This window comes from Prinia subflava, chromosome Z (genome assembly GCF_021018805.1).
Source record: "Prinia subflava isolate CZ2003 ecotype Zambia chromosome Z, Cam_Psub_1.2, whole genome shotgun sequence".
NCBI lineage: Eukaryota > Metazoa > Chordata > Aves > Passeriformes > Cisticolidae > Prinia > Prinia subflava.
In genome coordinates this window covers 22,025,043-22,043,855 of record NC_086283.1, presented here as the reverse complement: position 1 = coordinate 22,043,855, position 18,813 = coordinate 22,025,043, and the positions used below count along the sequence as shown (strand labels likewise).

General features: G+C 48.3%; 1 protein-coding gene across 1 annotated transcript; it reads right to left on the bottom strand.

The window, feature by feature from the left end:
• Positions 1–6,432: 6,432 nt before the first annotated feature.
• Positions 6,433–11,923, bottom strand: LOC134563841 (cysteinyl leukotriene receptor 1-like). Its single transcript, XM_063422188.1, has 2 exons — positions 11,884–11,923; positions 6,433–9,530 (listed from the first exon to the last, which is right to left on the bottom strand). Exon 2 carries the CDS (start codon positions 9,485–9,487, stop codon positions 8,447–8,449), a length of 1,041 nt encoding a protein of 346 aa, XP_063278258.1. The 5' UTR covers positions 9,488–9,530; positions 11,884–11,923; the 3' UTR covers positions 6,433–8,446.
• Positions 11,924–18,813: the final 6,890 nt, after the last annotated feature.

Genomic DNA, 18,813 nt, shown 5'->3' with positions numbered 1-18,813 from the left:
CAAAAAAAACCCCAACCCATCCAGCAAAAGGCAGAGATGCAGCTGTGAAGAATTCAAATATTGGCTCATCCAGGAAACCTCCACGTTGTATCCATTACTGAAATCTACTTATTTGTTTGGGGATAATGATCTCCAGTTTGAGATTGGCATGGATCTGATTTCCCACCCTCAGAGGGAAGGTCCAAGTACTGGTATTCCGTGTGAGGTGGTGGCACAAGGAGTGTTTCTCAGCTGGCAGAGCAGATCTCTGGTAGAGAACCTGCAAGTAGAATTACCGAGGACACTTTAGGAGAGAAAGCAGAAAAAAACCCCAAACTGGCCTCTTCCCACCTTCCCTATCTTTTCTTGCTATGAAAAATCCTCCTCACTGCTTTCCCTGTTGCTGTGCCTGGTGCTGGAGGCTGCTGGGAGTGGGGAATTTCAGGGAGCCCTTCCAAGGGCTCTGCTCCAGGAGTGCTGGCTTTGCCATTTCCCTCCTCTGGAAAAGGGGCTGGTGGCTCCAGAGGCTGCAAATGGGGCCTGGAGCAGCTGCCAGCTGAGGTCATCCATGGGGGATTGATGTGGGATTGTTTGTGACGCTCCAGCAGTGAGTGTTCCAATCGCTGTGAAAAAAAGCAGAAGGAATAAAGGGGGGGTGGAGGCGGAGTATGGAGCTGTGATATTTCCTGGAATGTGCCTTGAAGCTGTCTCTGCATGGCATTGCTTCTGTCTCCACCCCTACTGCTCATCCTGAGCTGGTGGTGAGCTCAGGATGGGCTTTTCTGCTGGAAAAGTTTCTGGTGGTGGAGAATGGCCTGGTGCTCCAATGTCAACCCTTGCCCCTCTGCTTCACTGACACACCAGGAATAAGTAGCTTCACTCTTCCCAGGGCAGTCAGAAATCCCAACTTGTTAGGGGTGAGATAAGCAGGACAAGATGAGGCTAGATTTGTGTTAGAGCTGTGAGAAGGGGAGTGATGAGTTCCTTTGAGCCAGGAAGGGATTTGGGACCCCTGATCCCAGAGTTCCTCTGCCTTGGTGAGGGTGGCTAAACCCCAGCAATGGCATTGCCCCATTCCCACCTCCTGAGACAAAATGTTTGAGCCACCTCCATCAATAAAAAGTTTGGAATTACCATCTTTGGTCTTAATTATGCTCAACTTTCCTACTGGAGCCAAGGGAAAGCCTCCAGACATGGAATATTTGTACCTGTGAATGGCCTCCTGTGACTGGTCACCCTGGAGAGCCACCAAATCTTTCCCCCAGTGACACAGGCCTTGGTGTTTGTTCCAGCTCCAAAAACGCAGACACATTTTGAGAGAACTACAGGACCCTTGTTTCATAAAGAAATGAAGCAATCTCCTTTTCACTTCTCCTCTTTGCTGTTACTTCACCTTTTCTCCCCAAACGGTGCCAGCAGCTTCCTCAGGCAGCGTGTGGGACATGCACAGGTCTTTTGTCACGGTGCCACTCAACAAGGTTTGTCACTCCCTGCTTCTATCAAAGATTACAGGGCTTTAAAATCCTCCTTCTGATGGATAAAATGCTCTCAGTGCCTTCTTAGGGGGCCCTGACCCCTTTAGCTTTGGGAGGGGGGACAGAAAATGCCTCACCATCATCACTAACAGGCTCTTGCTCAGTGTTGCCTTTTCACCATTGCCCCGGTCTTCCTATTTATGTATTTCTATATAAAATCCAGCTAAATCAATCAATAGAAGTCTTTAAATATAGATCACTCCACCAAAAAGGAGTTCAAACTGTGTTTGTGTGAGCTGGAATGGCAAAAGTGATGCTCTCCTGTGGTGTTGCTGCACTGAACTTAAGGCAAAGCCCCTGAAGTTTAACATAAAATAGAACGAAACAAAAATAGTCCCCAACTTACTATTTTCTCAAACAGCCCCAAGTCTCCTCTCTCTCCCTACAATCCCTGCCGTTTGTATTGACACGATCCTTGCAGTTTGGATAAAGAGCTGGTATTTTGTAGAAATTTTATTTTTTCAGGGAAAGCAGGGGCTGAAGATTTTACATATTTTTTCTTGTAATTAAATTACATTTGAGGTTGAAACTTCAGCTTTAACTTTTCATTTTCACTCTCCTTTGTTCACAGGAGGGCAGTATTTCCCTGGCTTGTTGTTTTTCTAGATTTTATGGCTAATAAACCATATTTCTACTTTTCCCAGCCTCCTTCTGAGAGTCAGTTTAGCCACGAATTGTGCTCACTCAGTATGAAGTGCAAGAGCTGCCTCCTCCTCCAGCAGTCCTTGTTGGAGCACAGTTGTTTCAGAGAGACATGCAGTAGAAATAAACAGGGAAAAATCAAAATGTACAGCTCTGCTGAGGGGTCAGTGCTGGTGGAGGAGGCCACGAGCTCAGGCACCTTGCTGGAAGCCGTGGAGGCTGTGCCTGAGCTTACAGAAACTCTGTAATACTGGATGTTTGCTGGAGTCATTTCACCAGCAGAATTCCCACCATGGGAGAGAGCTACCGTAATTAGACATTTAATTTGAGTTGAATCATTGGTGCCACTCTTTGTGGCTGTAGAGGCTCCTGCTCAGCACTGCCCAGTGCCTCCAGTGTTCTTTGCATTGTCCAGATGCACCAGGGACATTTGGTGACCCTCAGAAGTACCTCAGATTCTATTGATTAGTTTTAGTTTTAATTACGGTGGGAGCAAACTCTGCCATCAGTTGGCGTTAGTGGCACAATTTGGATCTGAACAGATAGATCCCAGGAGGATCTACCCCAGGAGCTGAGGATGTGCAGGACTGTCCCTCTGGGCTTTGACATCCGTTCCTCAGCACCTCAGTTTCATTCGTTCACATCCTTGAGGGCTCTTTTTCCTCCCACAGGATATGATTAACCCTGACTGGAGTCACCGCACTGCACCCTGAGAAGAAAATCCACCTGAGCTCAGCTTCTGCCCCCCTCAAGTCCTGCCCAGCCTGGCATTCCTTGTGCACAGCTCAGGAATCTTCTCTGGGACACACCCGGGCCCCCTCAGCACTGGGGGTCTCAGCTCTCAGCCTTGCTCCAGTCTCTTCTCTGGAGCTGGGGACCTCAAGCCCTTCCCCACAGGTGAGGATGCTGCTCCAGGTTTGTAGGGAAGCAGCTGCCCTGTCCTTCCCACCTGAGTACCAGGAAATGGTGAGGAGGAGCCCAAAGCAGCTCTGGAGTGCTGTGAACTTCTGGCACAGAGATTCGGGGAGATGAAGGACATGAGAAGTGGGGGAGGAGATGCTGCGGGCAGGAGGCAGCAGCTCAAGGCCAGTTTGGGGGAACTTTTCGTTCCATTTTCCTTGAAAATTCGTGGTGAAAGGGCAATGCAACATTTTCCAGCCCTCACTCACGTATGCAGCTTCCTGCCATGAGTAACTTGGGGAGGGCAGGGCAGAGAGAAGGGGCTGTCTCAGGGTTTCTCAGAAAGGAAATAAAGCCTCTCCAGTCCTGGGACAGATGCAATTCTAACAGTCCAGCCACAGGGTGCCTTTTGCAATAACTGCTCCCAAACGCAGCAGCTTTGAGCCAGCCCTCTGCAGCCTCCTGGGCTGGTCAGATGAAACACCTGCAGGAACCTCCTGTCCAGTGTGTCCCCACAGCAGGGACGTGGTGACACTGTGCTTCTTGTCCTTGAACCCTCCAGGTGTTACTGGGGGGCTCAGGAGCTGCAGGGAGCCTAAGAATCATAAAATACCCTAAGCTGGAAGGGACCACGAGGATCAGAGTCCAGCTCCTGGCCCTGCACAGACACCCCAACAATCCCACCCTGTGCATCACTGGGAACGTTGTCCAAACACTCCTGGAGTTCGTGCAGCCTTGGGGCTGTGCCCATTCCCTGAGGAGACTGTTCAGTACCAAAACACCCTCTGGGGAAAGAATTCCTTAAAATCCAGCCTGACCCTCCTCTGACACAGTTCCATCTGTCCCCTGGGTTCTGTCCCTCTCACAAGGAGCAGAGATTGGAGCTTACCCTCAGGAAGAGTGCAGCTCCTGAGGAGTCTCCCCTGTGTCCTTTCTTCCCCAGGCTGAACAACCCAAGTGACTTCAGCCTTGCTGAAATGAAACTCAAGCAGATCACAAGGGAGTCGTGCTCCTCACAAATAAAGGGATGTTGACAGGCCGAACCCAAACCAAACTCTGTTTAATCTTTGTCTCCCTCAGCACAGACCTGTAGCAGTGGTCCTGGACTTGGAGTTTTTACTATTGATCAAAAATGCGGGGTTTTGCTGCCTTGTTCCTTCTGTCCCTCCCAGCCTGGTGAGGATCCATCAGGAGTGTATTTATTGACCTGACAAAGGGCCCTTGCTTTGCTCCCAGGGCAGCCTGGTTTCCTCTGAAGCGTAAGAAGCTACACTGACAAGAACAAAACAGGCACATTTCCCCCTCCAGTCAAGTCTGCAAATATTCCAAAGGGTTGTTTGTACATGTGGCTGCTCGCAGGGCTGGAATTAAGAGTTTGGGTGAGGCAGGGTTGAGTTCCCTACCTTGCTGATCCCAAGAGGGGTTTCTAACCATAGGTGTCAGGCTGGGCTTTTCATCCCTCAGGTTTGCTTTCAGGAATGTTTCTAAGGCATTTTAGTGCTGCTGATGTTTCAAAATCTGATGGGCTTTCCTTCATTTTTACTCCTTAGTTTTCTTCCCTGGTAATCAGGTCATCCCAGTGTAGGAGAAGGATAATGATCCTGGTGTTCTCCCTCCTGCCATGAAGTCCCTCTCCTAATGTCAGACCACAATGGAAATTGAGAAAAAAAATGATAAATTAAGATTCAACTTGAAAATTAACTCCTGCTGAAAGGATGCAGAGCATCTCAGTGCCCAGGTCCCTGGGAAATCCAGGCAGTGGGAATGGACTGAGCCCCTCCAGCCCCAAAATAGGTGCTCAGGGATGGGGGAGGCAGCAGGCACCATGCTCAGAGCAGGAATTAGAAGAAATCTCTCTTTATTACCAGTGCTTGGACTTTACTGATCATTAAACTGAAGGGCTGCCATCTTCTCACATCCCACAGGAGTTTTATGAGAAAGCAGTTTATGGAACTAGGGTGAGCACATCCCATATGCAGTTTCTGAACTTCCCAGCTGTGCCCATGTGGCAGCTCCCTTTCCTTTGGTAGGAGACAGGCAGGACCATTCCATTCCAATCCCACATGGATTACCAGTTTCTTGCAGAGCTTTTCACCCACAGCTGTACTGGGTTTGGCCAGAAATAACCCTCCCAGACATACCCAGGCCAAACTGGCATGAGGAGGTGATGCCCAAGGGCTGTATCCAGCACTAGCTCCCACTGGAAGCTGTGCAGGCCCATGCTGGGACAGTCATCCTATGGAAAATCAGCATTTTTTAGGCACAGTCAAGGGTGCAGTTGGAGCACAAGGCAGGAGAAGGGTACTGGGTCCTTCTGTGGCTGGGTCCTTCCCATCTGGAACATCCATCCTGAAAAATGCAAAAAACCAAAAGGAAGGCGGAGAGGGAAACCCAAAGACTGTGAAACAAAATACAGGCAGGGAGGGACATACTGGTGGGAAGGGAGGAACGAAGGGGTCAACACCAGAGGAAACAGGACAATGTGACAGGAGAGGAACTGGGGCTAGACTGAATGAAAAGAGGAAACCTCGGCAGCCACAGGCGGCGGCTCCGGGAATGTCTCAGCACTAGGGGACACCATTGGACCACAAACTGCAGCACGACATAACCCAGTTTCAAGCAGAAACCCAACCCACTCATTTTTGTTTTCTATGCGTCTCTGTCACCGCACCAGGGTGACACTTGGTCCCCTCTTCCCAGCTCCTGTCACGTTGCACAGCCCCTAAAAACACCGCAATTCCTAACTTGCCTCATCCCACTGACAATCCCTGTTTCTCTTCACAGCTTTCTCTCCAGGTTCCTATTCCTAAGCAAAACCTGCCCAGGATTTGTTGCCAAGGAGGCACGTTTCTGTGTCCACAGGGCAAAGGCACACACACAGGGACACTGTCACCTGGAGCTGATGGCAAAGTCCCTGCTCACCCCTCTGGACTGAAGCTTTATAACCAAACACCCCCCTGCAGACCCTGCACCTGCTCTGGGGAAATCCATGGAGAAAACCTTCCCAGAAGACTTTTCTGTAAATTTGTGATGTGTGACCACACAGAAAAGACAAAAAAATCCCTCTCACCAAGAGCATCCCTGCCCTGCAAATGTCTTCTGTCTGTAAATCCCAATTTATTCAGGTTCAAGCTGCTTTTTGTTGGGCTGCTCCACCACTACAAGGTCTACCAAGACCATCAGAAGTGCTTTGGCTCCAACAGGTCCCCAAGCAGCAGCTCCAGGTGGTGGCTGAATCCTGGGAAGTCAAGCTACAGCAAAGTCCAGCAAAAAAGCTCCCCCAACATCTCAGCAACATCTCTGCTGCTGTGTTTATTACACCATTATAAATTATTATTATTATTAAACAAATATTACACTCTAGTGCTGTGTGCAAATAAAGTTTTATTGTAGGGAAGAAGAATCTGTAACAGAGAACTTCAAATGAGCCAGGGAAAACAGCAATTAAAATTTCACTTGCAATGTTTTTATTTGACATTCAGTAAAGTTTTTTAAAACAGGCTTTCCTATTGCACAAAAATGAAAAAAAGCTGCCATCTCCTTTGCCATTAACATTGTCTCATTCAAATAAAAAAGGCAAAAGATGAAAAACACCTCTGCTACAATAAAAATGCTTTGCAATATATACATATATATATACACACACTTAGCTTTACCATACAATATTTTAAACTGCGGGAATGGGCATGCTATTCCTGCATATTCTGAATAAAAATCCATGAGGATTTTTATTTACAGCTTCACAATGCCTTTAAAGCCTGGAGATACAAGTGGAATACTCAGTGCTGACCCTTGGAAATGAGTTTTAGCCAATTCATCCATATTTTTTCTCTGAATAATTTACAGTTCTGGCTTTGAATTCTTGGCTCTGCCCTCCTGTGAGTTTATGGGGTATCTAACTCTCCTCTACAGCAGCAGCTTTCAGCCCTCTACTACTTTATCCTTCAAATTCAACAAAGGAATTTTAGATCTTCTTCGAAATTCCCATCCATCATTTGTCCTGCAGGTGAATTTGTTTTTTTAAGTGCCTTTTGCTGAGCCAGGGCTGTGGTGTAAAGAGAGAATTCGCACTCTAATTATCTGCACAGATAATTTCTCCAGCAGATGCCTGTCCAAGCCAAACTTCTTTTGCTCACTGTTATTCTTCACCACTAAAACTGTTTTCTTTATTCAAGATAACATCGAGTGATTTCATAAATACCACATCCAAACACACTTGCTGTTCATTTATCAAGTCTTTCTCCAACTGAGAGGTTTAATCCTACAAGAATTTTTATTTCTGTAGGGATGTGTCGCACATCTCTGGCTGGGCTCTGCTCCAGCAAAGCTGGAGCTATCTTCCTGCAGATCCCCTGGAAAAGTACAGGAATGTTTCCCTCTGTCCAAGAGTTTGAAGTTTTCCTTTACAGAAGAAATACATCTCATCCAAATGCAGATTTTAAAACTCCAGCTCTCCCTAAAGATCTTTCTAAGGGCCTCATGTTGCCTCTTTGCTGCCAGGTGTAGATGAGGTAAACACTCCGGAACAGGATCAAACATCCTAGAGAGCTTTATTTTTATTTGTTATTGATTTATCACCCTTGGCCAATTGTTGAGAAAGGCAAATCTGACTCTGAGCACACAGAACTCCTCTTCTACCTAAAATATCCCCAAAAACTGGAGTGATAGTCTGAATCCTGCAGCTATCACTCCAGGATCAGTGCCACTGAAATAAGATCCCCTCTTATCCTTATTCCTAAATTATCCTGGACAGTAGGATACTGAAATTTTACAACTGATCCCATGGACTTTTCTAGAAACTGGGAAAATATTGGCAAATCTGCTGCCCTCCAAAGCATCTCGAGCTACTTGATGGGGGTGGGAGATGGGGCTATCCCTATTTGCAGTCCAGGCACAGCCCTGGGAGCCTGAAAGACACGTAATGATCATAGAAACCGAAATCCAGAGGCACTGGGAGCAAGGCAGGAATTATCATGGCCTTGCTGTATAAATAACTTGGAGGCTGTTTGAAGATCCAGTGAAAACTCTGCCCTTGCTGTTTGACAGGAGCTCCCCACGCGCAGCAAGCTTTGTTTACATTTCCCGCTGTCTCGGGGAATTAATGCTCTTGGAAAGTCGTGGAAAGAAGCAAATGCCCAAATACAGCCTTGGAAGAGGTTTGCGAGTTCAGCAGCAGCTCCTCAGTCTGCCGATGGTGGCTGCTCTGTCGCACGTGGCTCTGAGGGTCCCAGGGTCTGCCCAGCCCCAGCAGTGGCTCTGCCACCAAGTACCACATACCAGGGACTGTCCACAGTTATTTAACTGCAACTTGAAAGCCTCCACCCCATCTTCTGGAAGAGTTTGGAGATCTCCAACCCCCACCAGAGCTCTGGGGGGAAAGTTTAACCTCCCTACAAAGGAGCCACAGCTGCGCTTCCATTCCTCCTCTGGCTTTCTCCAAAGGGTTCCTCATCCTTGTCCTTCAGGGAGATCTTTTTCCTGAGGGCTTGTGACAAGCTTGAGGAGGACGCCTTCCTCAGCGTGGTGAGCCTCTGCCGGAAGTTGCCCCCAGAGAAGAAGTAGAGGAGGGGGTCAAAGCAGCAGTTGGCAGCTGCCAGGGGCAGGGTGACAATGACGGCTTTCTGCAGGAACACGGTGTCCCCGCAGCCGGGGCCGCGCAGGCGCAGCGTGTGCAGGTGCACCGTGCGCAGGACGTGGTACGGCGTGAAGCTCACCAGGAAGGTGGCGGTGACAATGACAATCATCCACACGGCCTTGCGGCGGTTGGCCTCGTTCTTCCGCAGGGAGTTGCGCAGCAGGGTGCGGATGATCATGGTGTAGCAGATGGTGATGACGACGAAGGGGAAGATGAAGCCCACGAAGAGGGCGATGAGGTCCAGGATCACCACCAGGTTTGTCTTCTGGGAGTTCTCTGGCGGCTCGAAGCACTTGGTCTTGTTGCCGTGCTGGTAGGTCCCGTTGCGCAGGAAGGGCGCGCTCGTCAGCGTGACGAACACCCAGATGCCAACGCACACAAACTTCGCCTTCTTCTCCGACACCAGGCTGATGTTGCGGACCGGGAAGACGATGGCGATGCAGCGGAAGAAGCTCATGGCCGTCATGAAGAAGATGCTGCAGTAGAGGTTGACGTAGAGCGCGTAGGACGAGAGGCGGCACAGGAAGTCGCTGAAGAACCAGTGTCCCTTGTGCACGTAGTAGATGACACGCAGGGGCAGGGTGAGCACGCACAGGAAGTCGGACAGGGCCAGGTTGAGCATGTAGACCTGGAAGGCCGTTTTCTGCCGGTACGTGCGGATCAGCACGTACAGCACCACGCCGTTCCCCACGAAGCCCATGATGCTGATCATGGAGTAGAGCGTGGAGTAGACGCTGTTGCGGAAGTCGTCGATGGAGTGGTGGGGGCACGACAGGTTGGGGGACAGCACTGTCATGGTGCCCGGCTGAGGCACCAGCTCCCTGGGAATGGTGTCAGGCCTGAGAGGAGAAAACGCAGGTGAGGTAAAGCAGCATGGGAAAATAACCATCCATGGTGAGTATCCATGTGGCTAAGAAGGGATGTGGATCTGACCCATCCCCACTTCATCCACCTTCCTTCACCAGTTACCAACAGCTGGTTATGAGTGACAAAATGTGGCAGTCACAGAATCACATCACAGGACCATAGAATCCTTAAGGCTGGAAGAGACCCTTGAGATCATCAAGCCCAACCATCAAGCACCACCACCATGATCACCACTAATCTGTGTCCTCAAGTACCACATGTGTACACTTTGGAGTACATGATGGCTCTAGCATCTCCCTGGGCAGTCTGTTCCAGGGTTTGATGAGCCTTCTGGTGAAGGAATTTTTTCCTAATATCCAACCTAAACCTCCCCTGGTGCAACTTTAGGCCAAGTCATCAGGACATTAAATAGCAAAAAAATCTCTTAGCTCTTCACAAACTGCAAAACAGCAGAGAAGGATAATGAAGGGCGCAACAGCACTATGGAATTTAAAACAGGAGGAGTGGTCCTGGACCCTAATAATTGTTTGGCCCTGATCCTTTTTTTTTTTTTTTTTTAATTGATTTTCAGTTTGTAATGGTTCAAATGCAGAACCTCCCTTGCAGCCTGAGACCATGAGAAGCTGCAAGATCAGACAAGAGCCAGCTGAAATAACAGGACACCACAACAAGAAAGCAGAAGCTGGGTCAAGATCAGCCACAAGAGCAAACAACTGTGCAATGAATATGCTCAAAATTTCTGTTAAATGTATTTTCACCCATAAAAATAACTTAGCAGTATTAGATTCTCCGTTTGCCCCCAGGACTTACTGAAGTCAGAATTCAGAACTGATCTAGGATGCTCAAACCTTCCAGGTGTCAGTCAAATTTCAGCTGTTTTGGTGTTTGTAATCTTAATTAAAAGAGTCCTTTGATTATCTGCAATGCACAAACAAACTAAAGCTGAGCAGGTGTCAGCAAGGGGACTGTCACCACCCGAGGGCAGAAGGGGTGATGTTCATTAGAAATCCTGAACAAAGCCACCAGCCCAGGAGTCAAGGATCTTTTATGCTTTTATTACATTATGGCCCTAACTCCAGCAACCAGCCCACAGTTTAAACAATCTCTCAAGGTATTTGTCCAAAAGACAAGCAAGATCTGTTTTTCATTTTATTCTAGGCATAATTTGAGTTTTGCAACCAAAAAGAAACTGGTGCTCACAATCCAACTGCTTAAGTGTGAGAGAGTATCACACCCAGAAAGGCATCTGTAAAAATCAACAAGAATCCCACAAAACCAGCATTTCCCAGCTGAGGCTTTACATTTGCATCATGAATTGAAGACAAACATCAGTTCTGCCACTTTTTTATTTGTACAGTCATGGTTCACTGAACCATATATTTGTATTCTGGTGAACTCAACTTGCTGGGAATGTGCACAAGTGAAAGGGAGCTGCAGTGGATGAGAAAAGGTTCCCAAAGGGAGCAAAACCCTGAAATACTGCTATTCTCCCAGTCTGATGCAGCACAGATAAATTTATAGTTTGTCATAGAACCACAGGCTGCTTTGTGTTGGAAAGGGCATTAAAACTCACCCCATTCCACTCCTGCGATGGGCAGGGAAACCTTCCTGTGTCCCCGGTCCCATGGATACTTCCAGGGATAGGGCAGCTTCTCTGAGCAACCTGTGCCAGCTTCTCACAGGAAAGAATTTCCTTCCAATATCCCATCTACCTCTGGCGGTGGGAAGCCATTCCCTGTATCTTGTCCCTCCATCCCTTGTCCCAAGTGCCTCTGAAGCTCCCCTGGAACCCCTTTAGGCACTGGAAAGGGCTCTGAGATCTCCTTGGAGCCTCCTCTTCTCTGAGTTAACACACCCAGCTCTCCCAGCCCAGCTCAAGGGCAGAGGGGCTCCAGCCCTCGGAGCAGCTCTGGCCACCAGTAGATTACACTCAATTTAATTACACAACTCAAAAGCACAAAGCCTCTGCTGTCCATCCTTCCAAGCACAAACACGGAGCATCCCCAGCCCGAGGAACGCTCCGGGCTCTGCATTCCCCGTTTGGGGAGGGACAGGAATGCCCCAGAACACCAAAACTCCCCTCACAAGCCCCAGATCCCCTCTGCGAGGGGACGGAGCGGGGACACGGGACAGGAACGGAGCGCTCATCGCGAGTGGCCGCTAATCAACGCCGCCGCTCATTAGCGGCGCTCCGGGGGGATTCAAACCGGGACACGGCACAGCCGGGGGGCGCACCGAGGCAAAGCCCTCGCCCCTCACCCCAGGACCCCCCAGCCCCAGTGCAGCCCCAGTGCAGCCCCAGTGCAGCCCCAGTGCAGCCCTTACCGGAGCGCTGCGGGCTCGGAGCGGGAACAGATCTGTCCCAGGCGCGCCCCCGCCGCTCTTAAAGCGGGGCGCGCCCCTGGCCCCGCCCCCGGCCCCGCCCCGGCACCACCGGGACCCCGAAACCTTCAGCTTTTCCAGAGTTTTCCCACCTTCCTAGGAAACAGCACTTGGAAGCATCTCAGCCGTGCCCACGCCCCCCGGTCTGGTGGGAACTGACAGGGTCCTCTCCCTGTTTTTGTTCTGTGAGTATTTTAGTCCTGCATGTAACTGGCAGGGAGCTTGTCTCTGGTATCAAAAACCTTGTTTAGAAATAGTATTTAGGAGACTTTTTGGTGTTGGTCTCATCGGAGGGAAAACAGAATTCTCATTAATCTAGCACTCTGTTTTTCCAGCATCCCAAAATATGCCATATTTGTCTTTTTTTAAACAACTGTGGCTTTGTCAAGACAAAAATCAACCAAAAAAGCCAAACCAAAAATAAACAATAACAAAAAATCCCCTAACAAAACAAACAAACTCCAAGGCTATATCAAACAAAGCATTACTTTTCTCAATTTTGAATATCTTAAGCATGGGCTGCCCCACTCTAAATTTTCAATTTATTATATTTGCTTTCTTTTGGGGATGTATAACATGCTGTTCCCACCTTTTGCTAAGGAGTTAAGTAATTCTTCTATTTTCCCATCCCCAGATTTGATTGGATGGTCACAGCGGGCTGGGACCCAGCAGCTTTTGGCTTCTCAGGGCAATGGGAAATCCTTTGGGGTAAGAAATCTTTATCCATGGTGGGAACAGCTTCAAGTGGCACTGGTGCTTCTGGAAATGTCTCAGGCCATGTTGGACAGGACTCGGAGCAACCTGATCCAGTGGAAGGTGTCCCTGCCCATGGCAGCGGTGGAACTGGATGGGCTTTAGGGTGGCTTCCCACCCAAATCATTCCATAATTAAAGCCAGCCCTGCTGAACTCACCACGTAAGTTTATGGACACTATCTTCATGAGCATTTCCCTGTTCTCATGGGCATCCCTGGTTTCCCCCTTGTGTGGATGTTCCCAGGCTGAGCCTGTCCAGCTCCATTCCAAATGCTGGCAGCAGTGACCCCACACTTCCCTGCTGTGAAGCCACACTAGCACAGCTCTCCCACGGTGCTTCCCTTGTGTGACTACCTGGGAGAATTCCCAGCCATTTTTCCTGTCCCAGCTCCATTTTTATGGCTGCTTTTGGAGTTTCCAAAGCCACGATGCTGTGGGCGTGACAATTTCTCTTTAAGCACACTCTCCATGAACAGTGAAAGTGTGTGAGAAGGAAATGCACCTTTTCCCTCTGCCCTTCCCAAGAGCTTCCCACCCTTCCTCACCTACCAGCACCTAGGAAGCCTGTCCAGCTCCCAAGAGCTGCTTGGCAGCATATTGGAACAGTCAAATTTTAGGATCATGGGATAATTCAGGCTGGAGGGGACTTCAGGAGATCTCCAGCAACTCCTGCTCGATCCAGGCCAGGCCAGGCTGCTCAGGCTGCTTTGTCTCACCTGATTTTGAAGACATGCAAGGATGGAGGTCCAAGAGCCTCCAAGACTGGACAATTCCTCGCACTGCCTGCAATCTCCTGTGCTGGGAGCTGCCTCTGGAGTTTGTTTTAATTGTGGTGCACATTCTGCTGTTACTCCATTCTGCCATTCTTCTGCTTTTCTGCTACCTTTTCTGGCCATTCCTTCTGCTTTTTGCTACTCAGTTACTCTTCCTCCTCTTTTTTTCTTTTCTTTATATTTTTTTCTCTTCCTTTTTCTTTTCTGCCTTTCACTCTCAAAACTAGGAAGATTTCTGTTGCAAAGTCAGACTGAGGTTGGTGGGGGATCGAGGAGGCTGCTGCTGCTCCCAGTGTGTTGAAATTGCAGCCAGAGTTTTGGTGGGAAGGGTTTCCATGCTGAATCCATGAGGAGCTCAGACTGCAGCTCTGACACAACATGGCAAAGATGACACGTGGAATTTGGAGGTGCATGACTGTGATTCCTCCCTGATATATCAACATGTGAGGAGATCCAGAGGAGAGCAAGGGGAGGACTCCTAAAAGGAGTCTTGGATGAATTCCTGGAGGAATGAGGGTGAAGAAGACCCCAACAAAGCAATCCCCATCAGGTCTGATAAGAGCAATCCCCATCAGGTCTGATAAGAGCAATTTGATGCTAGGGCTGTAGCTCCTCTGATTCCCTTTCCAAAGGACAATGGGATAAGGATTAAAGGCACAAATGAGGCTTTGGAAATCTGGGACCATTCAAATCCAAGAAAAGCCTGACCATGCTTTAGGATTGTCATTTAGCACTGACGCCATTGCCTTCTCCCCCTGGACCCCAAATTCCTGCAACTCCAGCCGGATCCAAAGAAGTTGAGCACTTCCTCAAGTATCCTGAATGCCACTGATCCAGCACGCTGCTTATCTCATTACTGCAGGACTTCCAGACAACTTCCTAAAATCCTAAATACTATCAAGAGTGAATGAAAAATCCCTCCAGCATTGTCAACTTCTTCCACTCTGGCTGTGTAAGAAGGGGAGTGCAGAAAGGTGGGGTTTGGTGAGGAAACAAACATCTCAACAATGTTGTATTCTCTTTCCTCTCCTGTGACTTCCCAAAAATAAGTCATGGAATAAGGATGGTGTCCTAGCTTCAGTCTTGCCCCAAGATATTTGGAGTGGGGTGGGCTGTGTGGCACTGCCAGGGAACTTCCAGGGGCAATGTCAGTTGCAGGATTTCTCTGGAAAAGCAGGACTGTGGTGATGCCTGAAATTGGGCATGGAGACCTGGGAATGCTCTGCCTGCCTTTATTGGCTGGATTCAGCCAACCACACCTGGAATGTGCATGGCTTCAGTCACCATCTCAGGAATGTTCCTCCTGGAAGTGATGTAAAGCACAGGAGGAAAGCAGAAGTGAAAAACAAAAGAGAGGGAAGGAGGATGGAAAGCTCTTGGTGGGGGTTAGTGAGGGGAGTGCACTGGAACAGTGCCCCTGGATCTGGCAGGGATGAGCTTCCACTGCACACGGGTGGGAAACCGGAGGGAAAGGGGAGGTTTGGAGGTGGCCCCCCAGTGAGTGGAGATGAAGAGCCTTTCAATGCAACAAAGTCTGTGCCCTGAAGGCCGACAGCCCACAGTTATTCTCAAGCAGGTGAGTTGTGCTCTGGAAGAGCTGGGTCAGGCCTTGCCCCCTGAGCGGGGTCAGCCCCGGGCTGGCTGAGTCGGTGTTTGGGTGACACAAAACCACACAGAGGAACGGCGCCGTCAGCAGCTGCTGGGGGATGGCTTCAGCTCCCTCCTCCTTTTGCTTCCCCTTATCTGAAGAGGTCATTTCTGCTGCTTGCCAAGGATGTGGGATCCCTTTGCTGTATCAGCTTCTGCACGGCTCCTTTCCCCCAGTGGGCTCTGCTTCTCCAGGGGAATCATCCCTTATTCTCACCTGAACTTGGGTCTGTTTGTTTCCTGGACTCGGCACAGGGAATTCACAGAATCACAGAATATTCTGAGCTGGAAGGGATGCACAAGGATCATCAAGTCCAGCTTTTAAAGGAATGGCCTACCCAGGGATCAAACCCACTACTTGGTGTTATCAGCACCCAGCTCCAACAGAGGGAATCTGAGTTGTTGTCACATTTCCAACACTGTTCTCATTCCCCCTTGGTTTTTAGGGATTGATATTAATGAGTGACCCATGCTGGCAGCTGTGAGAAGCTGCTCCATCCCAAGCCATGAGGCCAAAAAAGCTCCCTGTTCCCTGTTTTTGTTTTGGGAGACCACAGCTGGGGAACCTCCTGTGAAGGAAACTTCAGCCCTTGTCACTTAGCCCATCAAATCCTTCTGCACATACAACTTTTTGAGTGGCTGCTGAGGAAAGAGGGCTGAGGGGAGAAGGTTGGACACCTTGGAGCATGGTCTCCAGTCAGCATTTTTTGGGATAAAGCACTTGCTCTGCTGAGATTAATAACTTAGGACTGAGTGCAAGGACCATGTTCAGCCCTTGTTATACCGAACATTTGGAGAATGATGCTGTTCTCTCACAGGCACTCATTTCTGCTCAGAAAAGGAGATGGGGATGGAGATGGATGACAAATCTGGGAAGGACCAAAGGCATCAATCAGGGACAACCAATGGTTTCTGTTTCACTAACAGGGTTTCCTCTCAAAAACCCAACAGGGAGACTTTGTGTGGCCTTTTCTGGGAAGTGGAGCTGCCACGGTGTGGGGACAGTGCTGTCCCTGCTGCCACAGCTCCTGGTGCTGCAGTTCCACTCCTCCCTAGCTTGATCCATGCTGGGTTTGGAAGGATCTTTGGGACAGAGGACAGACATTTCAGGTTCTTCTGCCAGAGAAAATTTCTGGAAAGGATGTTTAAATCAAAGGATAATTTGTGACACCAACCCTCCAGACAAGGACTCTGAGCCATCCTTCTGCTGTGGTTTGGTTGGTGAGGGACCCAGCAAAGCACTGGAGCTGGCCCATGTGCAATCAGCTGGTCACACTCTACATATGGTTTTATGAAAGAGAAGGCTTGAATCTGTGCATTTCCAGAGTAATTATGGGATGGGCTACACCAGGCACTGCACACTTCCAGGTCCAGCAGTGCTGGGTGCCAGGACAAGCATCCCAAGTGCCTGAGGTGATCAACCACTTCAGAAAAAAGTTAAAGCCATCATCACAAAAAGCTTTGAACTTCTGAATTGAAAAGCTGCATTTCCTTGGTTGGGGTTTTTTCATAGTTCCAACGTGTTAACCTGTGAGAACGAAGAGCCACTCTGGCTGGAGATGCTGTTCTGATAGGGCCAATTGCTGCTTCCCCTTCCTGTTTTGTACATGGAACTCAAGGGCTGCAGCAGATAGGGCAGATAGGGCTGGGTTTGAGCTCTGCCTCCAGTATTTCACAAGTCCCATTACAGAAAAAACACTCAGGGATTGTGCAGTGTCCATTTCAGACAACACATTGTCAGGGAAAAATAACCTGAAAACATTTCCCCTGATTGTTCATTTATGAGGAACTGGGAAATTTTATGAATTCTCCTGGTTTTGTAGAACCGATGGGAAAGCTGTATTATATCCAAATCTCTCCAAGTTATCCTTTCATGGTAGTATTTTTTTCAGAATGGGGCAGATCTAAATGTGCATTATTGACCCTCAGGCTGGAACTGGGTGTGAGGGTTCTTGCAAGTCACCAGTGATTTTAACAATCCCAACTGGGGCTACTGTGAGACTTTCTCACCCACAAAAGTAACATTTTAACTCTCCAATGTTCATTTTTTGACAGCAGATTTTTCTCATACCAAAACCCACCAGACTTCTTTCTCTCTGGAAGACAAGAAAAACTTCCCCCTGGAGAACTCAACAGTACAAAAGCAAATGTTCCTCATGGAGAAATTTTTCTTTAATCTTCTTTTGGAAAGTAAAAGAAGCACCCTGTGGGAACTGGCGTTCTCTTCTGGGAAAGAGATTGGAATAAACAGCATAGATTTTTAAGACTTTTAGCATCAATGTTATTTTTAGGGCCTGTAGCACTTGGAAATTTGTTCAAACCTAAACAGAGAGGCAGATTCACGTGAATTAATGAATCATAGAATAACCAAGGTTGGAAAAGAGCTCAAAGATCCCCAAGTCCATCTGTCACTGGTGACAGTTGGAGCCTGTATTTATTTAGTGCACCTTGTCATACTAAATTGATGCTCAGAATTTGAGGATGGCCAGAGAATTATCTGGGACACAGCACATATCCAGTATTTTCCACAGAATCCCAGAGGTCATGTTCAGCTTCTCGTGTTGGAAGAAAACTGCAGCTTCTACCAGAGGCTTTTCTGAGGAAAAGTCCATCAGGATGCAACTCCTGCCTTGCATTTGAACAGCTCCATGTTAGTTGTGGAGATCCATGTGGAAATCAGATTTTCCTTAAAAGCTATTAGGAAGAAATGCCAGGTCAATTAAACCTCCATAATTAATCTTTGATGAGCAAACATATTTTGCCTTGGGATGAACCTTTTAATTATTCCCATTTCATTTTATTTGTACCTGTGCTCTCTGTTCTCATTCACAGTTCTACCCTGGGAAGATATGGGGAGTACAAGGCCAAGACCAGCTTCCCAGGAGAAACCTTATTTTTCAACTGCTACACATTAACCCCCAGGGGAACTGGAATCATGGAATGATTTAGGTTGGAAAAGACTCGTCGATAATTTATCCAACCATGATCCAGCACTGCCAAGCCAAGTCCATGTACCCAAGTGCCATTTTACTTCTTTTTAGGATAATATTCCTGGATTTCTGGGCTATATTTGAGTGGTGAAATGATCTGTACCATGAGGATGATTCCTTTACTGACTGGCAGGGAAAGCTCCATGTCCAAACTGAGATCATTTGGAGCAGCCTTAGAGCTCAGTCCTGTGCTTTTGATTCCCAAAGGAGAACAACAGGTATCAGATGGAGCCTGCATGAGTGGGGGGAGAGATAAGATCTTGGAAGGATATAATTAAAAACCAGCCAAAGTAACATGGGGAAAGCCTAATCAAGCTGTTGGAGAAAGGAGAAGGCAGGATGGAACCTGAGGCTGGGCACGCCCAGGTCCTTCAGCCAAGGGAAATGTCAGAGCAGCCAAGGCCAACCCAAAAATTCAACTTTGGAGCAGAATAAATTGGAGCACACAGCGGCAACAACATTCTGGTTCCTCTTCAAGGAATTCTTAATTCCCAGCTCTACAAGGGCAGGGTTTGCAATTGCAGTACGAGAATTGGAGACAAGAAGAACTGAGCCCTCCAGAAAAACAGATCTGGAGCATCAGATATGCAAAGTGTTTGGTTAAAAACACCACAGGAAAGAGTATCAGAAACTTCCTGTTCTTTGAGCACTCAAGTTCTCCTCTTGATTTTTTTTCCTTTTATTTTCTTGTTGACTTGAAAGGAAAAAT

Excerpts from the sequence above, each read along its gene's own strand:
- LOC134563841 (XM_063422188.1), bottom strand. The coding sequence starts at position 9,487 with ATGACAGTGCTGTCCCCCAACCTGTCGTGCCCCCACCACTCCATCGAC.